Raw genomic sequence first — 26,121 nt, 5'->3', positions numbered from 1 at the left:
AGAGAATGGAGCATAAGCAATATTTGAAGAGATAATGCTCAAGAAAAAAACTCAAAGTAATGAAAGCCATATACTCACAGACTAAAGAAGCACTATGAATCCCCCAAAGACAGAGAGAATTACATCTGGGCATCATAATAAAACTTCTGAAAGTCAAAGACAACAACAACAAAAAACCTTACAAGCAGTCAAAGATAAGATACACTCCAAACACATACTCTCTTGAAAGGAGACACAATAAAACCTCAAATGACTTCTTGAGGAAAACCATGGAGGTCAGAAGACAATAGGTCACCATCTTTAAAACCTGAAAAAAAAATTAACTGCCAATCCAGAATTCTATAACCAGTAAAACTATTCTTCAAAAATTAAGGCAAAAAAAAAGGCATTTATGGACAAAGAAAACACATAGCTAGGAGACTCTAAAAGAAATAGAATAAGGAGTCTTTCAGATAGAGGGGAAATGATCCTGTAAAAAGACTGATATTATACTTGCTATAATATCTACTAAAAGAACATTAAAAATGCACAACCAAAAAGCCAATATAGAGAAAATGGTATAATAAATTCTTGGTTAATAAAAAATATAGCAAGAAATATAAAAATAAAAAACTATTAAGAAAAATAGAAAATAATTATTGAAATGATAGCTATGGTAATAACATTACATACAAATATACTAAATATTTCAATTAAAAGACTATTACAATCATATAGATATCAAAGTAAATATCATATGCCACTTACAAGAGACATACTGATATATAAACACTGAGATGAAGATATAAAAGGATGGAAAGACTAACACTAACTATCCAAACACTAACCAGAAAAAACTGATGTGCTAACATTAATACCAGACAGAGTAGACTTTAGGGAATGAAGTACTAGGAGAAATACAGATATATTTCAAATGATGAAAGGGGAAATTTATTAAGAATATATAATAATTCTAAGTTTACATGAACCTAATAGTCTAGTCTATATATATATATATATATATATATATATATATATATATAGTAAAAGGAGAAACCATTAATTCCATAATCATAGGAGAGGGATTTAACATTTCTCTCAGGAACCAACAGAACAAGCAGTAAACTCTTGTTAACAAGCAGTAAAAATAAAGATTTAATAACATGATTAACAAAGTCATTTTTCAGAATATGTTCTCTGACCACGGTAGAAAAAAGCTAGAAATAAATCAATAAAAGATAAAATCTCCATCTATCTGAAAATGAAGCATTATACATCAACTCATAGGCAAAATAATCCAAAGTGTAAATAAGAAAATAGTTTGAATTAAATGACTATGAAATTTAACAAATCAAAAATTGTTTAATGCAGGAAAGTGATACTTAGATTAATACTAACAGCTCTAAGCACATACATTAATAATAAATGATCTAGGCAATCATCTAAGGAAGTCAGAGAAACAATAATAATAAACCACAAGAAACGTGGAAGCAGAAAGGCTAAACTATAATAGCAGACAATAATAAAAGAGAAAACAAAGCACAGTAGAAAAAAAAACTGACATAGTCCCAAGTAAGAAATTTATAAAATCTAAAGTACTCAATCTACTAAGGAAATTGAATCTATAATTAAAATTATTGCCATTAAAAAAGTCCAGGCTCAGGGGCGCCTGGGTGGCACAGTCAGTTAAGCGTCCGACTTCAGCCAGGTCACGATCTCGCGGTCCGTGAGTTCGAGCCCCGCGTCAGGCTCTGGGCTGATGGCTCAGAGCCTGGAGCCTGTTTCCAATTCTGTGTCTCCCTCTCTCTCTGCCCCTCCCCCGTTCATGCTCTGTCTCTCTCTGTCCCAAAAAAATAAATAAAAGTTGAAAAAAAAAATTAAAAAAAAAAAAAGTCCAGGCTCAGACAGCTTTTCTGGTGAAGTTATCTAACCAGTTAAGAAAGAAATGTCATGGGGGGCCCGGGTGGCTCAGTCTGTTAAGAAAGAAATGTCACTACTTTTATATAAAGCCTTTGTGGGAATGGAAGAAGAGAACATACTTGCCAATTCATTTTATGAGGTCATCATACTCTTAATACCAAACATAATGAGGTCATTACAACTTCTTTTATAAACATATTTGAAAAAGTCCTTTATAAAATATAAGAAATTCTCACTTGGCATGGTAGTTGAACATTAAAAATGACTGTGTAAGCTGAAAGTGAGCTAAATATAAGGCAAGCTTAATAATCAATGGAAGACTGATTTCTCCATGACCTTTACAAGTTTTGATCAAAGTATTACAAATCTTTTATTGTCAATTATAATTGTATAGGGAAATTTAAAAAATAGTACTGGTAATGTTTTTTAGTACATTGTGATTTAAAACATTAAAAACATTGAGCTCAAATGTTTTATTTCTTTGTAAAAATTTATCAAGAGTTGAACAATGTTGGCTTTCCTCTTGTCTTATATCTACGATACAGAGCAAGCATCTTTTCTCTGCTTTGATAAACTGTCATACTATTTCCAAGTTTGGATCAGCTTCCAACGTTTAGTCTTTCACATCTGCAAGGGATTTTTTGTGTGTGTGTGCCAGTGTCACTTCCTGTGGGACATATTCACCTAGTTTGTCCCTGCCATCTTCTCGTTTATGTCAGAGAGTTTGTTTTCATTGACTTCCTCTGGCAGCGCAGCTAGAGTCTCTCAGAATGGGAGCAGTGCCAGCATCTCCATGGTTGGCTATTTTTTCTATAAATCTGTTTACATTCGATTAGAATTGCACTTCCAATGTTATCACTTTGTTTTTTTACTGTACTTTCTTATGTGTTGGCCAGTACTCTTTGGAGTATCTACTTTTGTAACATATCACATGTGTTTATCACTGGGAGCAAGGAAGCAACACAACTAACTACATGCTTTGCTCTCAGTGTGTGAACTAACAGATGTGCTCAGAATAAACATCGAAAGACTTTGAAAGAAGAGACATTATCAGTCACTGATCATTATGCAGATATGTTAGTTAGGTAGTGATCTGTGGACTACAGGGCTAGCACCATGTGCAATGACCCACAGTTAACGCACTGTGGTAACTGAAATCTGAATTGTGTTTTTAGGGGATTGGAGTTATTCACTTAAATCATGATAACTGAAATTCATTGCTTATTCTGCAAAATGAGGTCTACCTGTATTGGCAAAGAAATATTGGTTCTATGTTTTGATCTGAGTGCTGGTACATAAATATTCATTGATTGAAATTCATTGAGTAATACTTATGTAGTTTAATACTTTTCCAAGTATATGATTAACTTCAGTAAGAAATTTCCTGAGGAATCATTATAACTCACCATATTAAGAAGAATAAAGAGAAAAATCATGTGATTATCCAAATAGAGGCAGAAAAAGCATTTGATAAAATTCAATACCTATTCACAAAAATAAAAGCACAAACTAAAAAAAGGAGGCAATTTCCTCAACTTATTAAAGGGCACAAAACTACAGTAAACATTGTACTTTATAGTATACTTCTGAATGCTTTCCTCTTGAGGCTGGGAATGAAACAAAGATGCCTTGCTATCATGTATCTACTCCACATTATACTGGAGGTCCTGGCTCTGAGAAACTGTCTAACATTATTGAAAACTATCAAAAAATGCCTAATTAAATGGAAGGATATACCATACTCATGAATTATAGAATGCCAACTCACCGGAAATTGATCTATAGATTCACTGCAACTCCAGTCAAAATCAGAATATGTTGTTTGGCTTGTGTGTGTGTGTGTGTGTGTGTGTGTACAAAGACAAGCTCTTCAGATATGTGGAAGAACAAGAATAGCCAGGCAATCTCAAAGAAAAAGAATAAAATTGTAGAAGTGGCATTTTAGCTATCAAGATCTATTATATAGATTTAAAAAGTTATAATAATTAAACTAGTATGGTATTGGCATGAGAATAGACAAGCCAATGGAACAGAACACAGTTCAGAAACAGACCCATACATACATGGTCACCTGATTTATGAAGGGCAATATGGGAAAGGAAGGTCTTTTTACTAAATGGTGCTGGGTCAACCGAATATCCATGTAGAAAGTGAATACTGGCTCCCATGTGATGCCATGTATAAAAAAAAATCAGCTCCAGGTACATTTTTAGATGTAAATACAGATTTGTAATCTGAAAGGTAAAACAATAAAGATTCTAGAATAAAAAAAAAAAACAGCAGAATATCGTTATGAATAGGCAAAATTCTTTGAACAGGACACTAGAAGTGCTAACCAAAATGGAAAGGATTAATGGACTCTATTACATTTCGGAACTTCTATTTATCACAAGGTGCCATTAGGAGAGCAAAATGGCAAATCACAGACTGGAGAAGACATTTGTAATATATCTATCCAAGGATGGACTTATTTGCAGACCTAAAGAATTCCTATGTATTAATAAGAAAAAGGCAATCTAAAAGACAAATGGGAAAGATTTCAAAAAGAGGATATTCAAATAGCCAATAAACATGAGAAAGTGTTCAAGTTCATCAGGCCTCAGGGAAATGAAAAGTTAAAAGCATAATTAAACACTACCGCACACCCAAATAAATGGCTAATATTAGAGACAGAGAAGTACTAACTGCTGGCAAGGACGTGGAGAATCTGCAATTTCTAAACTGTGCTGGGAGAATGCGCTGGTACAACCCTTTGCAAAACTATTCGACACTGGCTCCTAAATGCAAACCCATTCAATTACCCGAAATTTCACTCTTTTTTATGTACGCTACAGAAACGCATGCACATATCCACCAGGTCACATACGAGAATGTTCCGAGAAGCACCATTGCTGAGAGGGCAAAACTGAAAGCAACCAACATTAACATGGACAGATGAATTGTGGCATCTTCATAAAACTGAATAATATCCAGTATTGAGAAGAAGCAAACAGGCAAACATGATTTGAATGGATCTCACAAACAGAATGTTAGCAAAAAGAGCCAGACAGACAAAAAAGAATGCATACTGTGTGATTTCAACTATACAGTGATCAAAACAGGGCCAAAGCAGCAACAGTGACAGAAATCAGAAGAGTGAGTCAGGACCCTGGCAGGAGGTGGTAATTGGACATCAAGAGGTGGGCTTCCATTCATATTCTATTTCTTGACCCAAATGGTGATCGAATGAGAATGAGTGTAATTTCTTGTACTTGTCTAAAATTATTACTTAAAAAATAAACAAAGAACTTAGCAGGTGTACGTGCACTGATTTAGAAAGGTAGCCATGATATGTTAGCAACTGGTGGGGGTGGGGGGGGAAGTCAATCATTATTCACCGAAGATGATTCTGTATTGGTAACAAAGTGAGAAGGTGAATTATTATATCCAAAATAAATATGTGAGGGATTTATTAACAACGATTAGCTTTTTTCATGCCTATCTCTTGTATTTTTTGCTTTACGAAATTTTTGGATTTTTTTTTAAGTAAGCATTACTTACACATTTGAGACCAAAAATAGTAAATAGTTAAAATAAAACCTTTATAGCTGAACATTCCACAACAACAAAGATGTCCCCTGGAGTAGTGCAGCGTGGTGGCCCTGACAATGACATGCGTCTATGGTACCCAGTAGCTGAGTTTCAACAGCTCTGGTTCTGGGGCTCTCTCAACTGGCACAAGGGCAGATCACTTAGGTGAGCAGGTCCTTTATACTTAACGGAAATGTGCTTTGAGTAGCTTCACTCAATTTGTGTTCAAAGGAGCCCATTTTGTGCGGTTCTCTGTGGAACATTCACTAGCAAAGGTAAAAACCTGAAAGACACCGAGGTCCAACTCAATTCCAGAGAAGGGGTGTGGTGCAGCAGATACGGCAACGGTATTTTCATGCATTATTTTACTTAACAAAAGGCAGAAAAGAGAACTACCATTTGACACGTCTTAGGTGTAACACCCAATAAGCTTACCTGTACACCTGTAGAGTAGTAAGACAAACTCTAACTTCTGTCAATTTTACTCTCAGACATGCTTTTAGATCATCATGTTTTCCTCAACAAATGTATATAACTAATTAAAATGTTCTATCATCCAATTTTACTTTTACACATTATCATGGTAAAGGAAAGAATGTTGTATCTCTAACTAAGCAGTATTCTCGAAAATTATGGTGAGATTTTTTATTTTATCTGCCAAGAATATCTACTGTGAATAAAATGATTTAGAAAACAAAGATGTTTCCAAGTAAAAATTAAAAACCTGCCCAAGATATGAAAAACACAAGTTGGATGTACACATGTACACACAATCTTTAAATATCAAAAGTATACTATTTCCCCTCATAGGAGAAATGGAGAACAAATTTTAACTCACTTTCCTTTAAAAAAAAAACCACTCCTGATGCATTAAGGGGTTTATTCAGATCTATACTCAGAACAACAACAAAATAACCCAAAAGAACTTGGAATTTATGCTGAGACTTACAGGCTGAAGAAAATTAAAAGGAAAATATTAAATGATCATTTAATGTCACAGTCACACCCTGAACTCTCCCTTTCCTCCCTCCAATGACTTTCATTCAGAGCAACTTCCTCCTTTTTCTTTATAAAGTAACGTTCCTTTCCTTTTTTTCTCCAGATTTGCTTGTGGTTTTGCCACAGATCGCTTGTCCCCAATTGCAATTCTTTGCTTTTCCCAAATAAACTCATTTTGCTGGTAAAATAACTGGCTGTTTTATTTTTAAGGTCGACTAAACCTTTTAAAAGTGATGCAGAAAAGAATAAGTACATACTGAACAAGTTAGAAGAGATTTCATCCTTCACATTATGCAAATGCATTTTGCTAGTGATATTTTCTATTTTTATAAGGATGATCCTCATTACTACTTTTACTATGTGAATTACAAAATTGCCTGTGTATCTGTTTTAACAGGAACATATACATAATTACTCTGTGGAGATATTTTCAAAAGTGTCAAAATATGAATTAAAACACTGACACTTTTTTAGAGCTCTTTATATGGTTCCAAAACACATGTTGTTTACAGAATGGAGGCATGGTAAAGTGGATTAGAACATTTGTATGGAGCAGTTTCTAAATGCTCAGACCTGATTATATTACACAGAAATTCTCTGGTTAGGGAGAAATGTGTGGATGCAAAAAGAAACCAAAGTAACTCAACTGCCCTCATTTTCTGAGGAAAAGATTCTTCCTCCCTCTTCGGCTGAGATGAAATCAAGAGTCATTATTCCAACCACAGCTGAGTGTGGTCCCTGCCTGAAGTGAATAGGTTAGCTTTGCTCACAGATGTCATAACTCTTTTGTTCAATGGCTGCCAAGTACAGCTTTTTTTTTCTCTTAAGAAAAGTCTAATGGCTAACTGTAGTGGAGATGAGCGCAGTGCTACCAAATTGTGCTAATCTGTTCCACTTTTGGCCAAGTCAGCAGAAAACTCACTAATTTTCTTTTCCTCTGGAAGAGGAACAGATTTCCTAACGTGTTCTGGGAGATACAAACATACAGAAGAACTACTATGGCTGAAGACATAAGGACGCTGATTACAAATTACCAATGTTTTCATCTGATGAGATAAAAACTATTGCACTAAATTAACATAACTAAGGGGAAACTCATTCCTTAGCTTACTACAATAGAACCTCAAAATTATAGGTGAAACTCTGTCTAGAGCAAACCTTAATCAGAAAGAAAGAGAATTAAATGAAGACAGGCAGTTCTTTTTCCTACACTCTAATAATCCTTCAGCTTTTAATGGTTAAACTTTTCCCCCAATAACCTTCTTGCCTGTCTTAAATAGGAGGTACATTTCCCAGTCCCCCAACACATTCAAATGCCATGAGATACTCCTGATTTCCCTCCCCCATGCCCTCTTGCAGATGGCGAGTGACTCCACCACAGAGACCTTTACTTTGATAGGTTCTGATTTGTCCCATCAGGAGTGAGGACCACAGAAATCACAGTCTAGCCCTTTCACTTTAAAAATGAGGGAATCAAGGTCAGGCTGCAGAAGTAATGGAACCTACTTGTCCGAAGGGTTGGGACTAGAACACAAATCTTCCTCCCCTCTTCAAGTTCGTTCCACTGTTCTCTACTGGAGTGATAAAACCAACCCAGCAAACAAATAAGACATATTTCACACAAAAAAGCATAGTCTGTGTTTTTGCTAGTATTTTCGTTTTTACCTCTGAAGAGATTATCCAAGTCAATATCTTCTTTTCCTTTGATTTTCAAACACTTTGCCTGCTGTACAAGTCTGGGCAGAGAACAGAAATAAAATCTAGATTCATTATCCTGTGAGGTAGGAATAAATCATGACAGCAGCACAAATTTAAATAGAAACCACCGAGTAAACAATAGTGAATTAGCAGGTATCTTGCTGCACACAACCTTGTTAGAATTCTTCTTCCATATAAGATTTTAAAAATATACTTTCAGTCGGAAACCAACTTTGAAGCCTGTGACTTGAAAGCTCTCCCCTCTCCAACCCCCATTCATTCTGTTACAGTAATAAGTTTCCAAAACTCTCTGGAGAATAATCTCTTCAGACTCTGAGGAGGAGCTAGCAGGGATGGTAGGGGACGGCGTGCTAATAGGTGGGTAAATAATAATTGCTACTTATGATTTTAGCTCTTATTTTGATCAGAAGATTATAGACATTGTACTAAAACAACTGTATAAAGTAATTTACGCAGTTGAATGTCAGTGAATTAATTAACTTTTAAAATGCTCTGGTATGCAGTAAGGACTAATTTTGTAACTTTTCCATCATACAACTTTATTAAAACTTGAAGCTCATGGCTTATAATGAACATGGAAGTTTCTAAAATGAAACTTTTTCCAGCATTGCTAATTACCTAGTAAATTAACTTTAAGTAGAGAGACCCTGAGATAGTTGATTAATTTATCTGCATATATTTATGATTTTAATGAAAATTATAATAGCTTGCTTTGCAAATGTATTTTCCTATTACCTGTATAGCAGCTCTCTCATTTTATCCTCACTGATAAGCTCCTGAGTATTTCTTCAATTTCTGTTTTACGTGAGGACACTGATTCAGTTCCCAAAACCTTACACAGAAACCTAAGCAACTTCTACATAACTCTAGGTAATTTTAGCCACATATCACTTAGATTATCCTTTTTACCACTAAGACCTTTTTTAAATCAAAAAATCAAGAAACTGAGAAAGCATTTCTTTTGAAATCCCATCTTTGGACCTTAAAAGGAGGTCTGGTACCCTCAGAGTAGAAAATCTGGGTCCAGGCTCGAGGTTTGTGAGCCAGAGCTCATTTTTAAATCTACCGGTCTCAGCTTCCCAATGTGCAAAATGGAGACTGGGCTTGCCTCAAGGTGTTGGTTCTGAACAATGAGTGAAACGATATATTACAAAATAGTCTACAAACTTTTAGGCAGCACAGACATGCATAAAAATGTGAGGAATATTTTCATTAATTCAATATGCTTAATTTTCATTACATTCTGGATATATACAGATCATCAGGATTTATTTACATCCTTGTAAGAAAGAATATTAACAATAGAAAGAGGGCTTAAATTGAAGCAGCGAGCATCTGGTGGAGAAAGCTGGTCAATGCGGAATGCCAGGGGCACAACATGTGCACTAAATAGCATGGTGCAGTCATTTTGCAAAGAGTAAGATGGAAAAAAAGAATAATTTTAGCTCTGTTTATATATTTTGGCAAATATTTGTTTGGGTATATTCCCCCAAACTTGACAAATTTGATGAAACTGAGCTGATTTTCAAGCCATCTTAAAGCATCCCTCTACAATAGATACTGATGAAGATCTTGATTCTAACTTAAAAATTTTGAAAAACAGAGGCTGGTATGCCTTATATAATTTTGATGGGGATTTTAAAAAGCAACTTAAAAATAAATCAAATAAATTTACTGAGTAGTTTAAAAAAAATTCCAGGCACTGCCATTTATCACCAATATATTTCAGTACAGTCTCACTTTCAAAATTATTACATCACTGGGGAGATAACACCAAGCGAAACCCTGTAATCGGTTCAGGCTCAGTAACATTTCCTGAGGGAGATAGATGCCTTCTAAGGACTCCTCCACTCTTCACTTTGTTCACCCTCACGTCATTCGTGCAAACTTTGTAAGGTGGGGATAGGACTCCTGGTATAAATAAAGGGTCCAAGGCTCAGAGATCTTAAGCTACTTGCCCATCTTGGGCACACAGTGAGTCAATGGTGAAGCCAGAACACAAACACAAGTCTGTAGACTCCATATCCAGGTTGGATTTGTACTCTGTACATCACTGTCCAATGTTTGCTGAGCATTTACAGAAGGCATCAAGGAGATGTCACAGACAAAGCAGAAGAAAGGGAGTGTCAATCATGCTCCTGGCAGCTGGAGGGAGAGATGGCCTGGCACTAGGCTAGTGGGGAGTTCTGCGGAGAATGCAGCTGGGTCGGGTCCTGACAGAAGGGAGATGTGCATGACCAACAGCCTTGTAAAATTCTAGAAAATTAGGGTGGAAGAAAAGCAGAAACTGCCGTAGACCGAGCATAAGCAAAATGGGAGGGAGGGTGTTGGCAGGACACGAAGAAACTAATCAACCTATTTGGCTAAAGCACCTGCCCTGTGCAAGGAGCACAAAGAACTAAAAGAACAAGCTAAAGCCAAGTTGTGGAGAGCCCTGCACACTGTTCTCAAGTGTCTGGACTTCACCTTGACGGTAGAGGGAAAAGCAATTGAAGGGCTGAATCTTAAAAGAATCTACTGCATACAGACAGTAGAAACGTTTGCAGATGATTAGGCCAGTGATATGCCAAAGAATAATTGTTTGTATTTTAGCTAAAAAGGTAGCACGATTAAAACCCCCAGGTATTACTATTTCACCGATAATTCTGCTTGAAGCCTAGCCTATACCTTTTATACAGCCTTCATAGTTCCAGGTGCTCCAAGCAATCTTCAAAATCTTTTGTTAGTGATACTGCTGTTGGAGCAGTAAATGCCAGGCTACCTGTCTGTCCGTGTATCCCTATGCACTCTAGAGAGGAGGGCACATGACTAGGAGGATTCCTGTTTCTGTTGGTGAGACCTGCCCCTGCTATCTGAAAGGCTCTGCTACCCACTGGTTTTCCATTTGCCTTGTCCTTAGGATTCTGCTATGTCCATTTGGAAAAAGGGACCACATACTCTCTGACCCTCTTTCTATGCTTCGGCTACATTTGATAAGGCAAGTTAGTGGCTACTGTTTCTGGGTTCAGTAAATGCTAAGCCCTGAACTAGATGCCTAACATGAAGGTAGGTAATATTAATCACATGTGTTGAAAAACACAGAGAGGCTTACTAGTTGGCCCAAAGTCACACAGTAAACAGAAGAGCCAAAGTGGAAAAATCAGAATTTGGATTTAAGTCAGGTTAGTCGTCTAAATGTAGTTAGATGCCTTCCAGAACAGGAGTTGCAAAAGACAGTCCAGGAGTCAAATCCTGCCCATTGTTTCTGTGAATGAAATTTTAGTAGAATACAGCCCTGCTCATTTGCTACTTACTGCCCACTGCTGCTTTCACACAACAGTGGTCAAGCTGAGAAACTGTAACAGAGATCTTAAGGCCCCCAGAGCCTAACATATTTACTACTTGGCCCTTTAGAGAAAAAGTTTGCTGACTCCTGTTCTAGCAGTAAAGGAAAAGGTTCCTAAAGCCAAAAATATACATATAACATGTGATGGATTTACATTACTACTTTTCTCAAAATGGCCTTAATAACTGCAGTAGTTACAACTTAGAGTAGGGCTTGAAAGGCAAATATTGAGCTCTGACTGCTTTTTATTTTTTAGACAAATTGCCCAAGGCCAACAAATATTTCTTTGAGCTTTTCCTAAATGCAGGTGTTGCATTCATCCGAAATGGGGTCTGCCACCAAGAGACTCATAATCTACCGAAGGATACAGATGTGAGCAGTGCCAATTTCCACACAAAGCAGACTGAGGAAAGGGCTACACGAAGAGAGGAAGAAATTGCTTTGGGACCACAAAATGGGAGGGGATTTCCTGCTTAAAATGTCAGTGAGATCAGAAAAAGCTTTCAGGAGATGAGTTTGCAGAGGGCTCAACCAAGTTTTACTAAGGGAAGCGTCGAGAGAGACACCGCAAAGACACTGGCATGTGGAAAGCAGGCAGGGGAAGAAATCATAGTGGCTGTGGTGTGTGATGAGGTGAGATGTGCAGGCTGGGGACACATTATGAGGACTGCAAAGGCTTTCTACATACATATTCTTATGTTTACGTGTGTGTACACATGTATGTATATGTTTGTATATGTGAATTTAGTTATAGTAAAGCAAAATAAATCAAGGACTCTGTAAGACTCTATAAACCTAAGAAAGGGTCCATACAGTATGTTTAGTTTATAAGTAAAATGCAATTCAACTTTTAAAACTACTGCATTATTAGCATCAATAAATGATCTACATATGAAAATGTTTACTGCAGCACTATTTACAGAGGGAAATACTGGAAACAACCTGAATACCTGTCAATAGGTGAATGAACTACGGTACGTCCACACTATGGAATACGATCGTTATTAAAAACAATGCACTGAATCCACTTAATATGGCAAATTTTCCATGACACATTGTTAAGTAAATAAAGCATGTTGTAAGCTAGTATCTTTTATTGTCAAACTTTCTCTGAGCCAACAAACAATGGTTTTACGTGGCAGTGCATAAAGGATAGGGCAAATTTGTTTTCCTTTGTAGGCAGACTTAGTTGCTTAAGTCTTTACAACTTTTCCATATAAAAATAAAAGTCTAAGACCAGGTTATTTTTCTTCTGGCCATAAATGCTGACTTATTTACAGGTGCCTTATTCAGACCACCATTATAAACTTGGGATAAAAATACGTGTGTATTTTATAAAAGCTAAAGCTTTATTTATTTATTATATTTAATGTCAGGGTCCTTTAAAACTTCCCTTATGTGTTCATGTCAAGAATGCAGTCATGTTTCCCCAACATGATTATACCCTAATCTACCCAGAGTGATACAAGCCAACCTCAAAAGAAACATTAACACAAAATTACTGTACTGTTTTTTAAAAGAGTGAGTATCTTTTATTCATATCTGAATACCTGAATATCCATATATATATAAACACAGAAAAAGTGTAAAAGAGAACATGACTCTTCACACAAGGAGCCTCAGGACACCCATCAGAGTTGAGAAGTGGGGAGTGAGAAATTTTTTTAAAAAACTTCTATATTACCTGAATTACTGTAGTGGGAATTTTGTCATATTTTTATAAGTCTATAAGTTATGCTATCTGACAAGGAAAGGTCTGAGTATTATTAATTTTTTAATTTTTATTATTTTATTTTTACTTATCTATATTTTCTACTTTTCTTATAATACATAAGCCTTGTTTTAGTTATGAGAAAAATTCATGTCAAGTGTCCCAACTTTACTATTTACAATGAGTGGAAAATAATTATTTTAAAGCCAAATGAAGTATGTAGATCAGAAAAAATGCCTGCTGGTGCTTGGGCAACAAAGTCTTGTTTTTCTGGTGTGCAGGAACAGCAGTATTCCTTTATGCAAGGAACCGTGGACTTTTTATTAGCACACGCCGTTCTGCAGCATTTAATTACTAAGAGCCTGGGCCAAGGCAGGATTCCAGAAATCCAGAGATCCACAATAAATTATAAAATGCCTTGTGAGAACCAGCTCAGAGAAATAGTTTTAAAGATCTTTTTAAGGCATACATTTGGTATTTTGTAACATATCAGCAGAAGTGTCAATCTGTTTACAAAACACGAGACTATAACGTAAGTGCCAAAGGAAGCTAGGCAAGGGGGATCCAACGAGGGCCAAGTCCTTTCACCCCAGCACTGTTTCTGTCCACACCGTTGAGCTGATCTTGACATGATTCACTTCATTTTCAATTTGCAAACTATTCCACAGAACTATCCCCCCCGCCTTGTTTTTCCTAATGGCACGGATCTGCTTTCGGTCTCTAGGACGTTAAGACAGGTAATCCTAGAGACACTTTGAGTGTTGCCCATTCACTCGTTTGTTACTTCTTCTGTGGCACTTAATCATAGCCTGTGATTTTCTCCTCATTTACGGTTTACTTTTGTCTTTCCTCCTCCATCTGCTCTACCTGCAGGGACGGGACAGTTTTGTTCACCCCCATGTCCTTAGCACCTGACACACCACTCAGCCAGCGGAGAAGCTCCACACGTATTTGCTGAATGAACAAATGTCGATGCAACGAGTGAATCAACATGCCTGCTGCCGAGTCCTCCTGCCTGAGTTCAAATCCTTGTCCTGCCACTTCACTAGCTTGTGTGATTTTCTTATCACCAAGTGAAAGCTTACTGAGGACAAGGATTTTAGTCTGTTTTGCATTAGATTTCAGAAGAGTACTTTTCTAAGTATTTGTTAAATGGAAAATAATGAATGAATGAATGAATGAATGAATGAATGAATGAATATGTTTGATTTCAGGACATGTTTACAGTCAGGATACCAATTCTTGTGGAGAAGGTGGTATGGAATAGTGAGCAGAGCAATGACTGGGAGAGAGCTCAAAGTTGCCATTCATGACATTGTCAATAAGGAAACTCAATTCTTTGGCTCTGATATCCTTCCATGCTCAAGAAGCAGGAGCAGGCAATATTTGAGTCCCTTCCCATTACACAGCCCCAGGATTGTCATACTTAGCTAGATGTCCCTCAGAGTGCACCTGGAGGTGTGCACAGGGAGGGAGCCTGTCCGGGTGGAGGTGCCTTTCCTGTCTCGCCACAACCTCTAGAGGGCCAACAGGATCCTGGTTGTCTTGATGGTTGATCACTGTTCACCTGATTAAGGGGTGTAATTAATTGAGTTCTGGATGCCAAGGAGTAGCTCAGACTAAATAAATAAAGTTCTAAATTTCCATTTTTGGTGCAAACATGTGCTGCATATACACAACTAGGACTGGTCCAGTTGCAAGACTTTAAAATCAATGATTTTTATAAAAATTGGAAAAGATATGGAACTATTATTTAAATAGTCTCTACTACATGCCAGGCCCAGTCATAACATCTATATCTACCTACATCTATACACCTAGATGCAAGATCTAAGCTTCACATATTATATTCATTTTACAGGTGAAGAAATGGAGACTCTAAGAGGCAAAGTAAGGTATATACCTGAACCCACCAACTTAGATTTACTAAGAACCTATAATGTGACTGGAATGAGGAAGCAACAAAAGCATAATGAAAACTGGTTCTTCCTCTTTAGCAGCCTCCAGTCCTTTCGAGAAAATAAGGCATGCGTAAAAAGTAAGCATTAAAAAGGCACACACACAAGCTACTGAAGTGTGATATGGAGCAAAGCACAAAGCAGGGCTAAGAACAAGGAGCGGGACTATTTCTTATTAGGTCCATATCCCTGGGCCTAGCAAGTGTCTGACACAGAGTGGCTGCTCCAAATCTATTGTATTTGTTGAGCGCCTACTGAGTGTCAGGCATTGTACTAGTTGTCAGAAATACAGAAATGTGTACAATGTGATCTCTAACCTCAAGAAGCTCATATGGGCTGGAACTGCTATAGAATGCTTTAAGACAAAAAATGAGCCTTTGTGAAGGGAGAAGATATAGGCGGAAGTAGACAAGGTAGGAAGAATGAGAACAAAGGCACCACCAGCCCAGTAATTAAAGCAATATTGTGGATGATGACGGGGAGGGAGTGGGACACTGAGTTGACTTTATCTCCCACAGCAGGGAATTTATGTGGGAAGTCGTGAGAGAAGACACTGATGGATTAAGGAAAACCCTTGTAATAACCTGGAAGGTTAATACCAGAAGCAACCAACTAACACTGTTTTAATTCTGAGAACGGACCCCACAGAAAGTATTTATGGTGCAGCTAATGAGAGTAGTGGAAATAAACTAGTTGCTTGTGGCAGAACAATTTATTATAAGAAACATTAAGGAACTATTCCACTACGTTCCATTCTCTCTGATTACCATAGCTTTCCACAGCCATTTGTATTATCACTATAGGCCTTAGGGAAGTGTACAAAATTTATAATATGGAAGGCACTAGGACAAATAAAATGAGATTTATTAGGCATTTTCTTAGATTTTCTTAATAGCAATGAGTGAACATGAATATGACTGGATATTAACAATGGTGGTTCTACCAATTGCATGAATTAGGATATATTAAGCACCGCTTTGGGGAGGCAAAAGAAAAAGTTATTAAAGAATACTCACGTGGGTGGGAAATGCCTGGAAAAAATGCCCCATTCGGGCCTAGGGAAGCCAGTTAAAAGATAATATGGGGGGGAGAGAGCAGTTGCATTTCAAAATAATTTCTTTATGATGACACTGTTTTAATGAGTATAATTTAATTCCCTTGCTGCAGAGTGAGGCCTTCAGTCTATTACAATGAAATGTGTTCAAGATGGAAAATTTTGTATTACATGTAGTGTAAGTGAGAGTAAATGGTTTTGGGGAAACATAGTAAGAGTCCTCCCCTCCAATAGTTCTATTTTCACAAAACAAGAAATAAATACATCACAAGATGAAACTTAGGATCCTAGATACGGTAGAAAGTAGTCCATACATAAATTCAGCCAGGCCCTTCAAAACATTAAACCAACATTCCTTTGTAGTCTAACATAGTTGAAACATGTCCAAGATTTGGAGTCAGGCAATTCTAGACCCAAATCCTAACTTTCCTACTAATTGTCTGTGTGGTCCTGCACGCTCTGCTTAACCTCTCTGACCCTGCAGGTGTCTTGCGTTATAAACTCAGAATAAGAATACTTATCACACATAAGGTTGTTGTGAGGATAAAATGAAATTAACACAATGATGTATATACACTGTTTAGCACAGTGCTTTGTGGCCCAAAGTAAGCATGTGACATGAATATTGGTTGTTATTATTACTAATACTTCTGGCGTCACTATTCTTAGTTTACTGAAACAGGAATATGCTGGATCAAATGAGAACACCTATGTTTGGGTCCCAGATCAGTTACTTTTAAAGATCTCTAATTCCTCAACTGTAAATGGCAATATTATAATGACCATAATATCTGCTTTGCCTAAATCACAAGACTATGGGAAGTTCCAAAGGTAATGTACGTGCAGACTATAAAACTGTCAAACAAATTAAAACTATTCTCTCTTCCCAAGAGTCCATACTTAAATGACAGAAACTCAAGTATAATGTCATTTGCCTGTACTTAATGCACCATGAATGTAATATGACTGACCCTATTAACACAAGGAAAAAAGAATATATGGTTTTTTAGTAATGGTGACCCATTGGGAATCTGTCTCTTTAAAGTTGTATTAACATGTAATATTACTGCTATGAACGTGCATGTTGTAAACCACTGGTAGCATGTAATCCACTCAACTTTAAAACTTGACCCTCTATTCAGAAACTGTGAACATAATTAGATGATTGACTAATCATAACTGCCTCTACCAAGATTAATATGAAAACAAACATACTTTTAAAAAGTAATCACAAAACTGATAAGGAGTTAGGGAAAAGACAAAATTCCCTAAATTGCTGGGCAGTATCTAATTGATTCTGGAAGAATGTTGAGAGTTAATTTTACATTTTGCACTTGAATTGTCAGCAGTCTGGAGATTCTAAGGTGACAAGTGTTGCTGGTATAAGAAATTACAAAAGGCCTGTCCTGAGCTCAATGATGGATGGATGGATAGATAGGTGGATGGATGGGTGGATGGGAGGCGTGTGGAAACTGTAACTCTAATTTTCAGTAATTTAACCCCCACGTCTATCTGGGACATGAGCCAAGTAAAAATCATTCTCCTCAACATGTAGAAGAAAAGAGATGGAATTTGAATATTCTCCTCCACTTGTATTTGACATCTTGTGGTTTTAAGAGCAAAGATTTCGGTTATGGAAAAGTCAGCTTCAGGAAACTACTACGAGTAAACTGTGAGGAGAGTTAAAATATAGTTTTTTTCTGCTCATAATTGGCCTACATATGATTCCTTGATGATTTCCTTGATCTGTTTTTTTTCCCCCCAGCCTGGAATTCTAGACAATGAACAGGATGTCACAGCGATGGGTGTAGAATCAAAGTGGGCATTAGGGCCAGTACCATACAAATATTGTCATGATGGCTGGTTAAAAAAAGGGGGGTGGGTACAGGGGTTGGAGTGCAATGTGGGCACTGGTCTTGAGACTGGAAAATAAAAGAAGGCTTAAGAATTCAAGATGTGCACGACTCCCCTCCCCTCTTCCAGCTACTTCTACAGTGCTTGGCATCCGTGAATAGGATTCGACAGGATAGGATCATGTGTGATTTTTCTGCTTGGTTATCAACTGGCATTCTCTACTTCTTTCTACTGTAGTAATTACGCTTATCTGATGTATTTCAGCGCAAATCCTCTTCAAAATGGTAAAGCATATAATAATATATTGAAAAGAGTAAGTTCCTACGAGGAGTTCAAGATAGGGGAGGCCATATGTCCGTGTTTGCTAAAAAAGAAAGGCTTAGTTAGCCTTAAAGAATGGGGCAGTTCTAACAGCTTTTTTAAAGCATTTCAAAGATCTGTTTTGTCTCTCCAACTCTTGACATGGAGGATGAATGTCTAAAATGTTTACAAGAGAAACTGAGTTTTTATTTGGAAAAAAAAAAGATAACAGAACAAAAAGAGTACGAGCAAACGGATGTACTGGTCTCTATAATTCTGGGTGGGATAAATAAACACCATTCCTTGGAAAACAGTTTTAAGAAAAGGAAGGGAAAAAATTCTCCTTCAACTAGGAAATAGAAAGGATGCTTGAGCTTTCAAACCACTTACAGTTGTAAACAGTGTGGGTGGGAAAAAGCAGTAAAGAACAACTAGACCCTGTGAAGTTTCAACAAGAGAAGTGGGTGTATAACAAATAACAAAAATGCAAGATACAGCTACAAAAATAGAGAGGCATGAGTATGCATAGGAAAGAAATTGTACATTAAAGGAGAGCTAATCTGCACGGTGGTGTGCAGAGAGAGTAAAACCAAAATCAGCTATTGGACAAGAATGAAAGGTCACCCAAATACCCTATACCAACATTTGCCTGAAAAAGAACAAAACCCACACTTTGCACCAAACTCTCCGAACGGATGGGTCTTCCCTTGGGAGTGAAGGAGCAGCCTTTCTGGGACCCATGGCATAAATGGGCAGAAAGTTGTTGCAGTGGAAACGCAGCTCCCGCATGATGAAAGGCACGCACCTCTTCCTTTCTCACGTGCTGAATGAAAAGAGCAAAGCTCTGGAGGTTTCAGAGAAACAGCAGCCCCTCAAGTAGCCGCTCCTTCAAACCTCAAGGAAGGAGGGTCTACTGTCTTTCAAGGGCTTGAAGGGGAGTGCTTTCTGTCTGAAGCAGAGTCTGAAAAACACCCACTTCTCACTTCTCTGACAGGCGTTTCTTGGCTCCACCTGTCTGATCTCCCATTACTTACTGAGTGTCGGATTTTTCTGTTTACAATTCCTGACTTGGAGAAAGGGAGCTCTTTTTTTTAAAAAAAAATTGTTAGATTATTAACACATTTAGGTTAAAACATACCAAATAAGGTTGTGTTTGCAGCCCCTTAGAAAATGATAGCATGTAAATGAAAATCAAAAATTGATGCTTACTTAAAACAGAAGTTCACACTTAAGAACAAAAGGATAGAGAATGATCAAGGAGTCAAAATGGAAACTGTTCCGAGTGAGAAGAAACCCTGCGTGAGGTGCATCTGGATTAACGATGACAAGACAGATCCCAGGTAGGAGACGCAGTCCTGGTGGGACTGCAAATACGCGGCCATGGCTCTGACACCATACCAACGGGTAAAGAAGTTCAAGATAAAGGGGACTCTTATGGAATTTTATAGATGAGATGTGCTTTCTTATCCCTCACATGTGTATTTAGAAAGGGGTAAGTTCAAATTTTTGTGAGTGAAGAAATAAAAAATGTGTTTTAAATGAACATCAAGCCTTAGATGAATTCTAGGAGCCAGTGAACATAATCATACCCAAAACCGAACATAACCACTTCAGAGAAACATGAGGAACTAGTACAGTTAAAATATTTGCTCTTATTCTGCATGCTTTACTTTCTGATTTACATTTTCAAAAAGTTCCTTACCTGGGCTGACTGTTCACCTTCTCGTGTTTTCCGTTGAAGTTCAAACTACAGAGGTTCTTTGATCTTGAATGTGAAGAGTCAGATTCCAAATTTGCCTGTGTCTGTTCTCGCAGACGGTCATGAAGAGTTGCCTCCTTTTTCAAGTTCATGTCGGAATACGGGCAGCCAAAAGCACTGGTTTGTATAAAAGTGAGAGCACAGTCGTCAGTTTATAGTGATACATCAGGAATCCACTGTCAAGGGAACAGACTTACACCCAAACTTTAAGACCTGAATACAGACATTCTCCTCTCACTGAATACACCCTAATGTTTCTTTTCAGATCGCCCTTTGAGGAAATCTCAGGTGCCAGATCACAGACACTGGTCCGCAGAGTATCATAGGTAGAGTCATTAGCACATACAGTTTTACAATTTTGGAAACTTAAAAATCTAAGACTAACATAATAATGTGCTTCTGGTAGAGTGATTAAAATGTCATATAAACACCTGATTGAAAGTTTTTATTTTCTTATATTTATGCCCTGATTTGACCACGTGCATCACAAAATACTATGGGTAACTATTTACCAGTATCAGAGAATATTCTGTTCTTATTTCTTAACATTCATGTATCCAGAAATACTGTATTTCTGCTTAATCCTTCCGAAACCTGCTAGGAAGTGCCGTGCTTGAATGTGAAGAGACACCTCAAATGAAAATGGAGAGACCACAGTGAAGGCTGGATCCTGAATCTGAAATGTTGTTTGGAGCCTAACTAGCAAGGATCTGCCAGGACACAGGATCTGGTTCTTTCTACAGGCTGATCAGTAGTCTCTGTTAAATTTCTCTGCCCACATCCCTGTCTCTAAAGAAGCCCCAAAGCTCTGCCACTGCTGAGGACTCAGAGAGCCACTGTCAGGGAAAGCACAGGTGTGACAGGAGGTCACCTGTGCACAACCCTGGGGAAGGTACTTCATGCTCAAGCCTCAGTTTCTCTCCAGTTAAATGGGAAAATCAGATCCAACCCTAAGGGTTGTTGGGACCATGAGAAATCTCACACTGACACACATGTACACACCCCATTACAGGATAGTGGCTACTATTATCCCAGTGCTATCATCCTCTCCATGTAGGGAAGCACATAGTCAAATGCACCAATATCTAAGCAGTTGGGTCTTTTTTATGAGTTTACTTCCAATTTACCGTATATTTGCCAATATATGATGCATAATAAATTCTTTTATTATGGAAACATGAACGTTTTCTTTTGCTATTTTAATGGCATGATAAAATCAGGGACCAATGCAGTTTTTCCTCTATTTTAAAATAGGGTTGAGTTTTCCAAGGAGAACGTACAAACAATCTAACCCCAGAAAGCCTTTAGTACCAACCTATATCTACAATTGATCTTCTGGACTTTGGGATGGCGTGGTTAGGATGACACCAGCCTGACCAAACAAGCCAGAGTGAATCTAAACTGGCAGCAGGGATGATCATCAGCCTTTGCTGCAGACAGGAGGGTCCCCTTTACATTCATGTTCCGTAATGTGTAATACTTGGCATTGATTTATTGGATTGTTTAGTTATTGATTCAATAATCCATTAACTGAACATCTGCTATAAATCTAGTGAAGATGTATACTAATAAATACAATTTATAATAAGACCAAAAAAGGTACCTCTGATGAGTGTGTACTATAGGTCCATTAAAATTCAAGTTTTTTACATAGATTATTTCTAATATTTATTACTAAATACCCAAAGGTGGTATTGACATATTTATTTTACAGGTAAGAAAACAGTCGCACACAGGGTAAACAACTTTCCCTGAGTTGACTGGCACTTTCTTAAAAAGCCTCAAAATTGTTGACTTAATTATTAGCACCAATAAAATGGGCAGAAGGGGGACAAGGTTCTTAACATCATCAAAAGAAGAAACATGAGGGGCACCTGGGTGGCTCAGTCCAACTTCAGCTCAGGTCATGATCCCACGTTTCAAGAGTTCGAGCCCTGCATCCTGCACAGGGCTTGCTGCTGTCAGCACAGAGCCCATAGCCCACTTCAGATCCTCTGCCGGCCTCTCTCTATGCCCCTCCCCTGCTTGTGCTCTCTCTCAAAAATAAAAATAAAACATTAAAAAAAAAAGGAAGAAACTTGAGAGCACTGTGGTATAATTCTTGTGCAAGGAGAAACCAAGGCAGGTATCTACAGGGTAGAGCAGTATTGTTTGCTGCGTCTCATGTCTGGGGGAAATATGTCAGCGTGTGCCGGAGTCCCATGTGAGGACCGAAGATGTGAGTAAGTACTGTTTCTAATAACAACGCAGCAGGAGTTAATTTGTTTAACCTACAGCATATGAGATCTAATGGGGAGTTTTGAAAGAACTTCCTGCAGAAAAAAGTTGAGGCTATCCTAAGGGAAACCGGGAAGTGTTTATTTCAAGTACAACTGAGTTTTCATTAAGATACTATTACTCTGAAGCTTTGCTATCCATCGAACCCATACACAATTTAAGACTTTTTTTTTTTTTAGAGAGAGAGAGACAGAGAGCACAAGTGGGGAAAAGGGGCAGAGGGAGGAAGAGAGAGAGAATCTTAAGCAGGCTCCATGGTAAGTGCAGAGCCCAACGCAGGGTTCAAACCCACAACCCTGGGATCATGACCTGAGCCCAAACCAAGAGTCAGGCGCTCAACCGACTGAGCCATCAAGGTGCCCTTCAATTTGAGACTTTTAAATGATTCGTTACAGGCGTGAGTTTTCCTAATTCCACATCCTCACCCCAACATGTGCTGCGTGGCACTAACACTCTCTTCCCAAGGCTTATTTGTCCAGTTTGTCCAGCACTGTAGACGGCAGCCACAGACCTTCTTGCTCGGCACGTGCTTCCATTTAGAGAAATTTTGTTTCCCTCAACCTTCACTCAGAAATCAGTCCCTCTAGTCATCTAATCACCTGCTTATTACTTCCCAATTCCATCCTAGCTCCTCTCTGTCTCTGCAGTAATGAGGGATGCAAAACGGAATGGAACGCACCGAGCGTCACGAGAATGGAGCGCCTCCCGATTCCACGAGGCAAGCCCTGTGAGAACACGTCTCCAGAGCACACAGATCAGAACGAAGTGTGAAGTGCAAAAGAATATATCAAATGACAGGAACATATGTTGCATATTTTGGTGAAGAACTTGAAGGCAGATAACGAAGGGAGACGAAAGCACAAAAGAAGCAAGGGATGAGGGGCTCTCAGATACAGTTGTCTGCACCCTTTTTAACCTGCGTTGTGCTGGGAACAAGTTTCTGGATTGCAACGCTGTGCTTACTTGTTTTTTTAAAATTATTTTTAATGTTTTTATTTATCTTTGAGACAGAGAGAGACAGAGCATGAGCAGGGGAGGGGCAGAGGGAGAGGGAGACACGGAATCTGAAGCAGGCTCCAGGCTCTGAGCTGGCAGCACAGAGCCCAACGCAGGCCTCGAACTCACGGACTGTGAGATCATGACCTGAGCTGAAGTCGGATGATTAACCGACTGAGTCACCCAGGCGCCCCTGTGCTTACTTGTGTTCTCTGCAGAGAAATACTTATGTTAAAGAGAGGGCATCCCAAACTTTGGCCTGCTTTTCTGAAAATGCAGAACCTTACTCACGTGCATGTGCATGTGTGTGTATGTGTGTGTAACAGCATGCATGATTCCACATAAATCTATACCTATAGGAAAAAAACCCACTGAATTGGTTGTTCTAGGTGTGATAAAACTATTTAAAACTTACTTTTTTAAATATTTATTTATTTTTGTGAGAGAGAGACAGAATGCAAGCTGGGGAGGGGCAGAGAGAGAGGGGGACACAGAATCTGAAGCAGGCTCCAGGCTCTGAGCTGTCAGCACAGAGCCCAATGCGGGGCTCGAACTCATGAGCTGTGAGGTCGTGACCTGAGCCAAAGTCAGGCGCTTAACCAACTAAGCCACCAGGTGCCCCTAAAACTTACTTATGAGCTAGGTAAATATTGGGGAAAGGAGGTTCTGAGGACACAGTCTCTTTAGAAAATTGTTGACCTAAGCTGAAATTCTTATGGCTTAAAGCTCTGTTGGTCCAGGTAAGATGTCAGCTTCTGACTGACAGGAAAGCAGTGCATTCAAATTTCAGCTCATTCTGGCCAAGATAGGAAGTGTAAAAACTGCAGGCTGAGGGGAAGCACTGAGCAGCAGCATTGTGTGGAAGACGCGGTTCCTCTGACTGAGCAGCCTGGTTCTGGGTCCCTCCTTAATTAAGGGCATGTTTGCTGTTTGCAGGAAAAGAAGCAAGAGACAGCAGGTACTACCAGGTTGGCCCATAGGAAAGTGCAGTTTCTAAAACACAAAGACAGTCAAATATCCAAATTTCATACGGTTCGACCGCATAATTGATTAAAAAACATGTCAGTCCCAAGCTCACCGACAGCAAGGCATATGAACGGAGGGTAAACGCTAAATAAGGAGAAAGGTGCCAGCCAGCTGCAGACAAGTTTTAAAAGGGATTTTCTAACAGATCAAAAATGGAGATCCTAGTAGTCCTCTTCATAAACAGCAAGAAACATAAAAACGATGGCAATTAGAAATACTACTTTTGCTTTTCCTAATCTTTTAGTATAACGTTAACATCGGAGGATGAACGGGAAAGTAAAAGTAAATTTTACTGGTATACATGTTTTTTTTCTTTAGAAAACTGGCCTGTACTCCTTTGAGGAGCACTCCTGACTGTTGCTCTGTCTTCGAGTCACAACGGGGCAAGGCCGGACGCAGCAGCGCCTGGCAGCTGAGGCTGAATCGCTGCGTTTTGTGTCGGGCCCAGGAGGACCCTCAGCCTTTGGATTGTCCTCCTTTTCGCTCACAGGTTGGTGCAGTTTCCCCATATTCCCAGGACCAATCCTGATCCGAGGCCGAAGGTAATTTGCGAAACGCAGTCATCCATTCTAGGATTCAAAGGTCCAAACCTGAACGGTGCCCACGGCTGATACCAGCGCTCATGCCGTCGTTCAGGACTCTGGGCAGCCTCGTGGGCTCTGAGTCTACCAATGAGGCATATGCCTTGGTCCTTGTTCCTAAATGCCTGGTCTGCTGCTACAGCTAGAATTCGGGGGCCCTACTGGGACAGAAGCTCTATGTTCCTACTTTCTTCTTGGCCCCTTCGCAGGATAGGATTTCTGCCTCCCAGTTCCAACCCCAGAGCGAGGATCCACTTCCCAGATACTACCTGGCTGGTCTTCTGTGTGCTTGTCACCCTCAATTATTCTCTATTACTGTGCTTTGCCCTCTAATTGGATCCCTACGTTCATCATGGATTCCCCATCTGGTCCCAATTCTGAGTCTAGAGGATGACTCCTGACTGCCCAACCTCTCGGACTCCAGTTTTGCTCATTCTACTATGTTATCATCTTGTATCAACACTCTGTTCATTTTCTCATACCTAAGCTGCAAATTTGGTTTCTGCTTCTCTTTGACTACCCTGGTCTGCTGAAAACAATGGGCCATGTTCTGTCACATTCCAAGTAGTGGGCAGTTTTGGCCAGAAGGTTATAACTGAGTTGTCACAACTTTTCTAATGGTAGCTTCCCAACCAATGTATAGCTGCACTGGCCAGAGTCCCAGGCCAGTCCTCCCAGCCTGGAGAAGTCTCCTCCAGGCTCGAAATCCCCTCTTGTTCCCAAGTACTGGCGACCATTTTCTCTCTGTGACATGACATTAAAATGTTGGGAAGCATTACAAATTTCAGCAAGACAGCAAAGATGAAATGGCCCCTTCAGTGCTGTACTTCCAAAAATAAATAAACAACAACAACACAGAGGTCAGCAGTATTTCAGGAAGAATGTCAAGTCGTTGACAACCTTTCTCCTAATCTTGAAAAGTGAACTTGCCAGAAATAGACAGTAGCTCCCAGGAGGAGTTCTGCACTAGCACTACGCCCTCATCTAGCCCACGAATTAGAAACAGAGTGAGACTTTAAAGAGTTCTTTTCTAACGTAACTAACCTACCCCCTCGATGAGGCCTACTGTGTTCTATATTTTAGCCTCGATTTT

General features: G+C 38.7%; 1 protein-coding gene across 3 annotated transcripts in view; it reads right to left on the bottom strand.

Moving 5' to 3' along the window:
• Positions 1-26,121, bottom strand: part of L3MBTL4 (L3MBTL histone methyl-lysine binding protein 4) — a 446,682-nt gene that overhangs the window by 99,742 nt on the left and 320,819 nt on the right. For all 3 annotated transcript variants that reach the window (XM_045458489.1, XM_045458490.1, XM_045458491.1), the window contains exons 15-16: positions 20,092-20,265; positions 8,134-8,204 (exon numbers count right to left, since the gene is read on the bottom strand). In XM_045458489.1, the coding sequence (XP_045314445.1) occupies positions 8,134-8,204; positions 20,092-20,265 (245 nt within the window). The remainder of the gene's footprint in view (positions 1-8,133; positions 8,205-20,091; positions 20,266-26,121) is intronic.

The sequence above is a fragment of the Leopardus geoffroyi genome, chromosome D3 (genome assembly GCF_018350155.1).
Source record: "Leopardus geoffroyi isolate Oge1 chromosome D3, O.geoffroyi_Oge1_pat1.0, whole genome shotgun sequence".
NCBI classification, from domain to species: domain Eukaryota; kingdom Metazoa; phylum Chordata; class Mammalia; order Carnivora; family Felidae; genus Leopardus; species Leopardus geoffroyi.
Note: the sequence above shows the minus strand (reverse complement) of the source record. Positions and strands in the feature narration are given on the sequence as shown.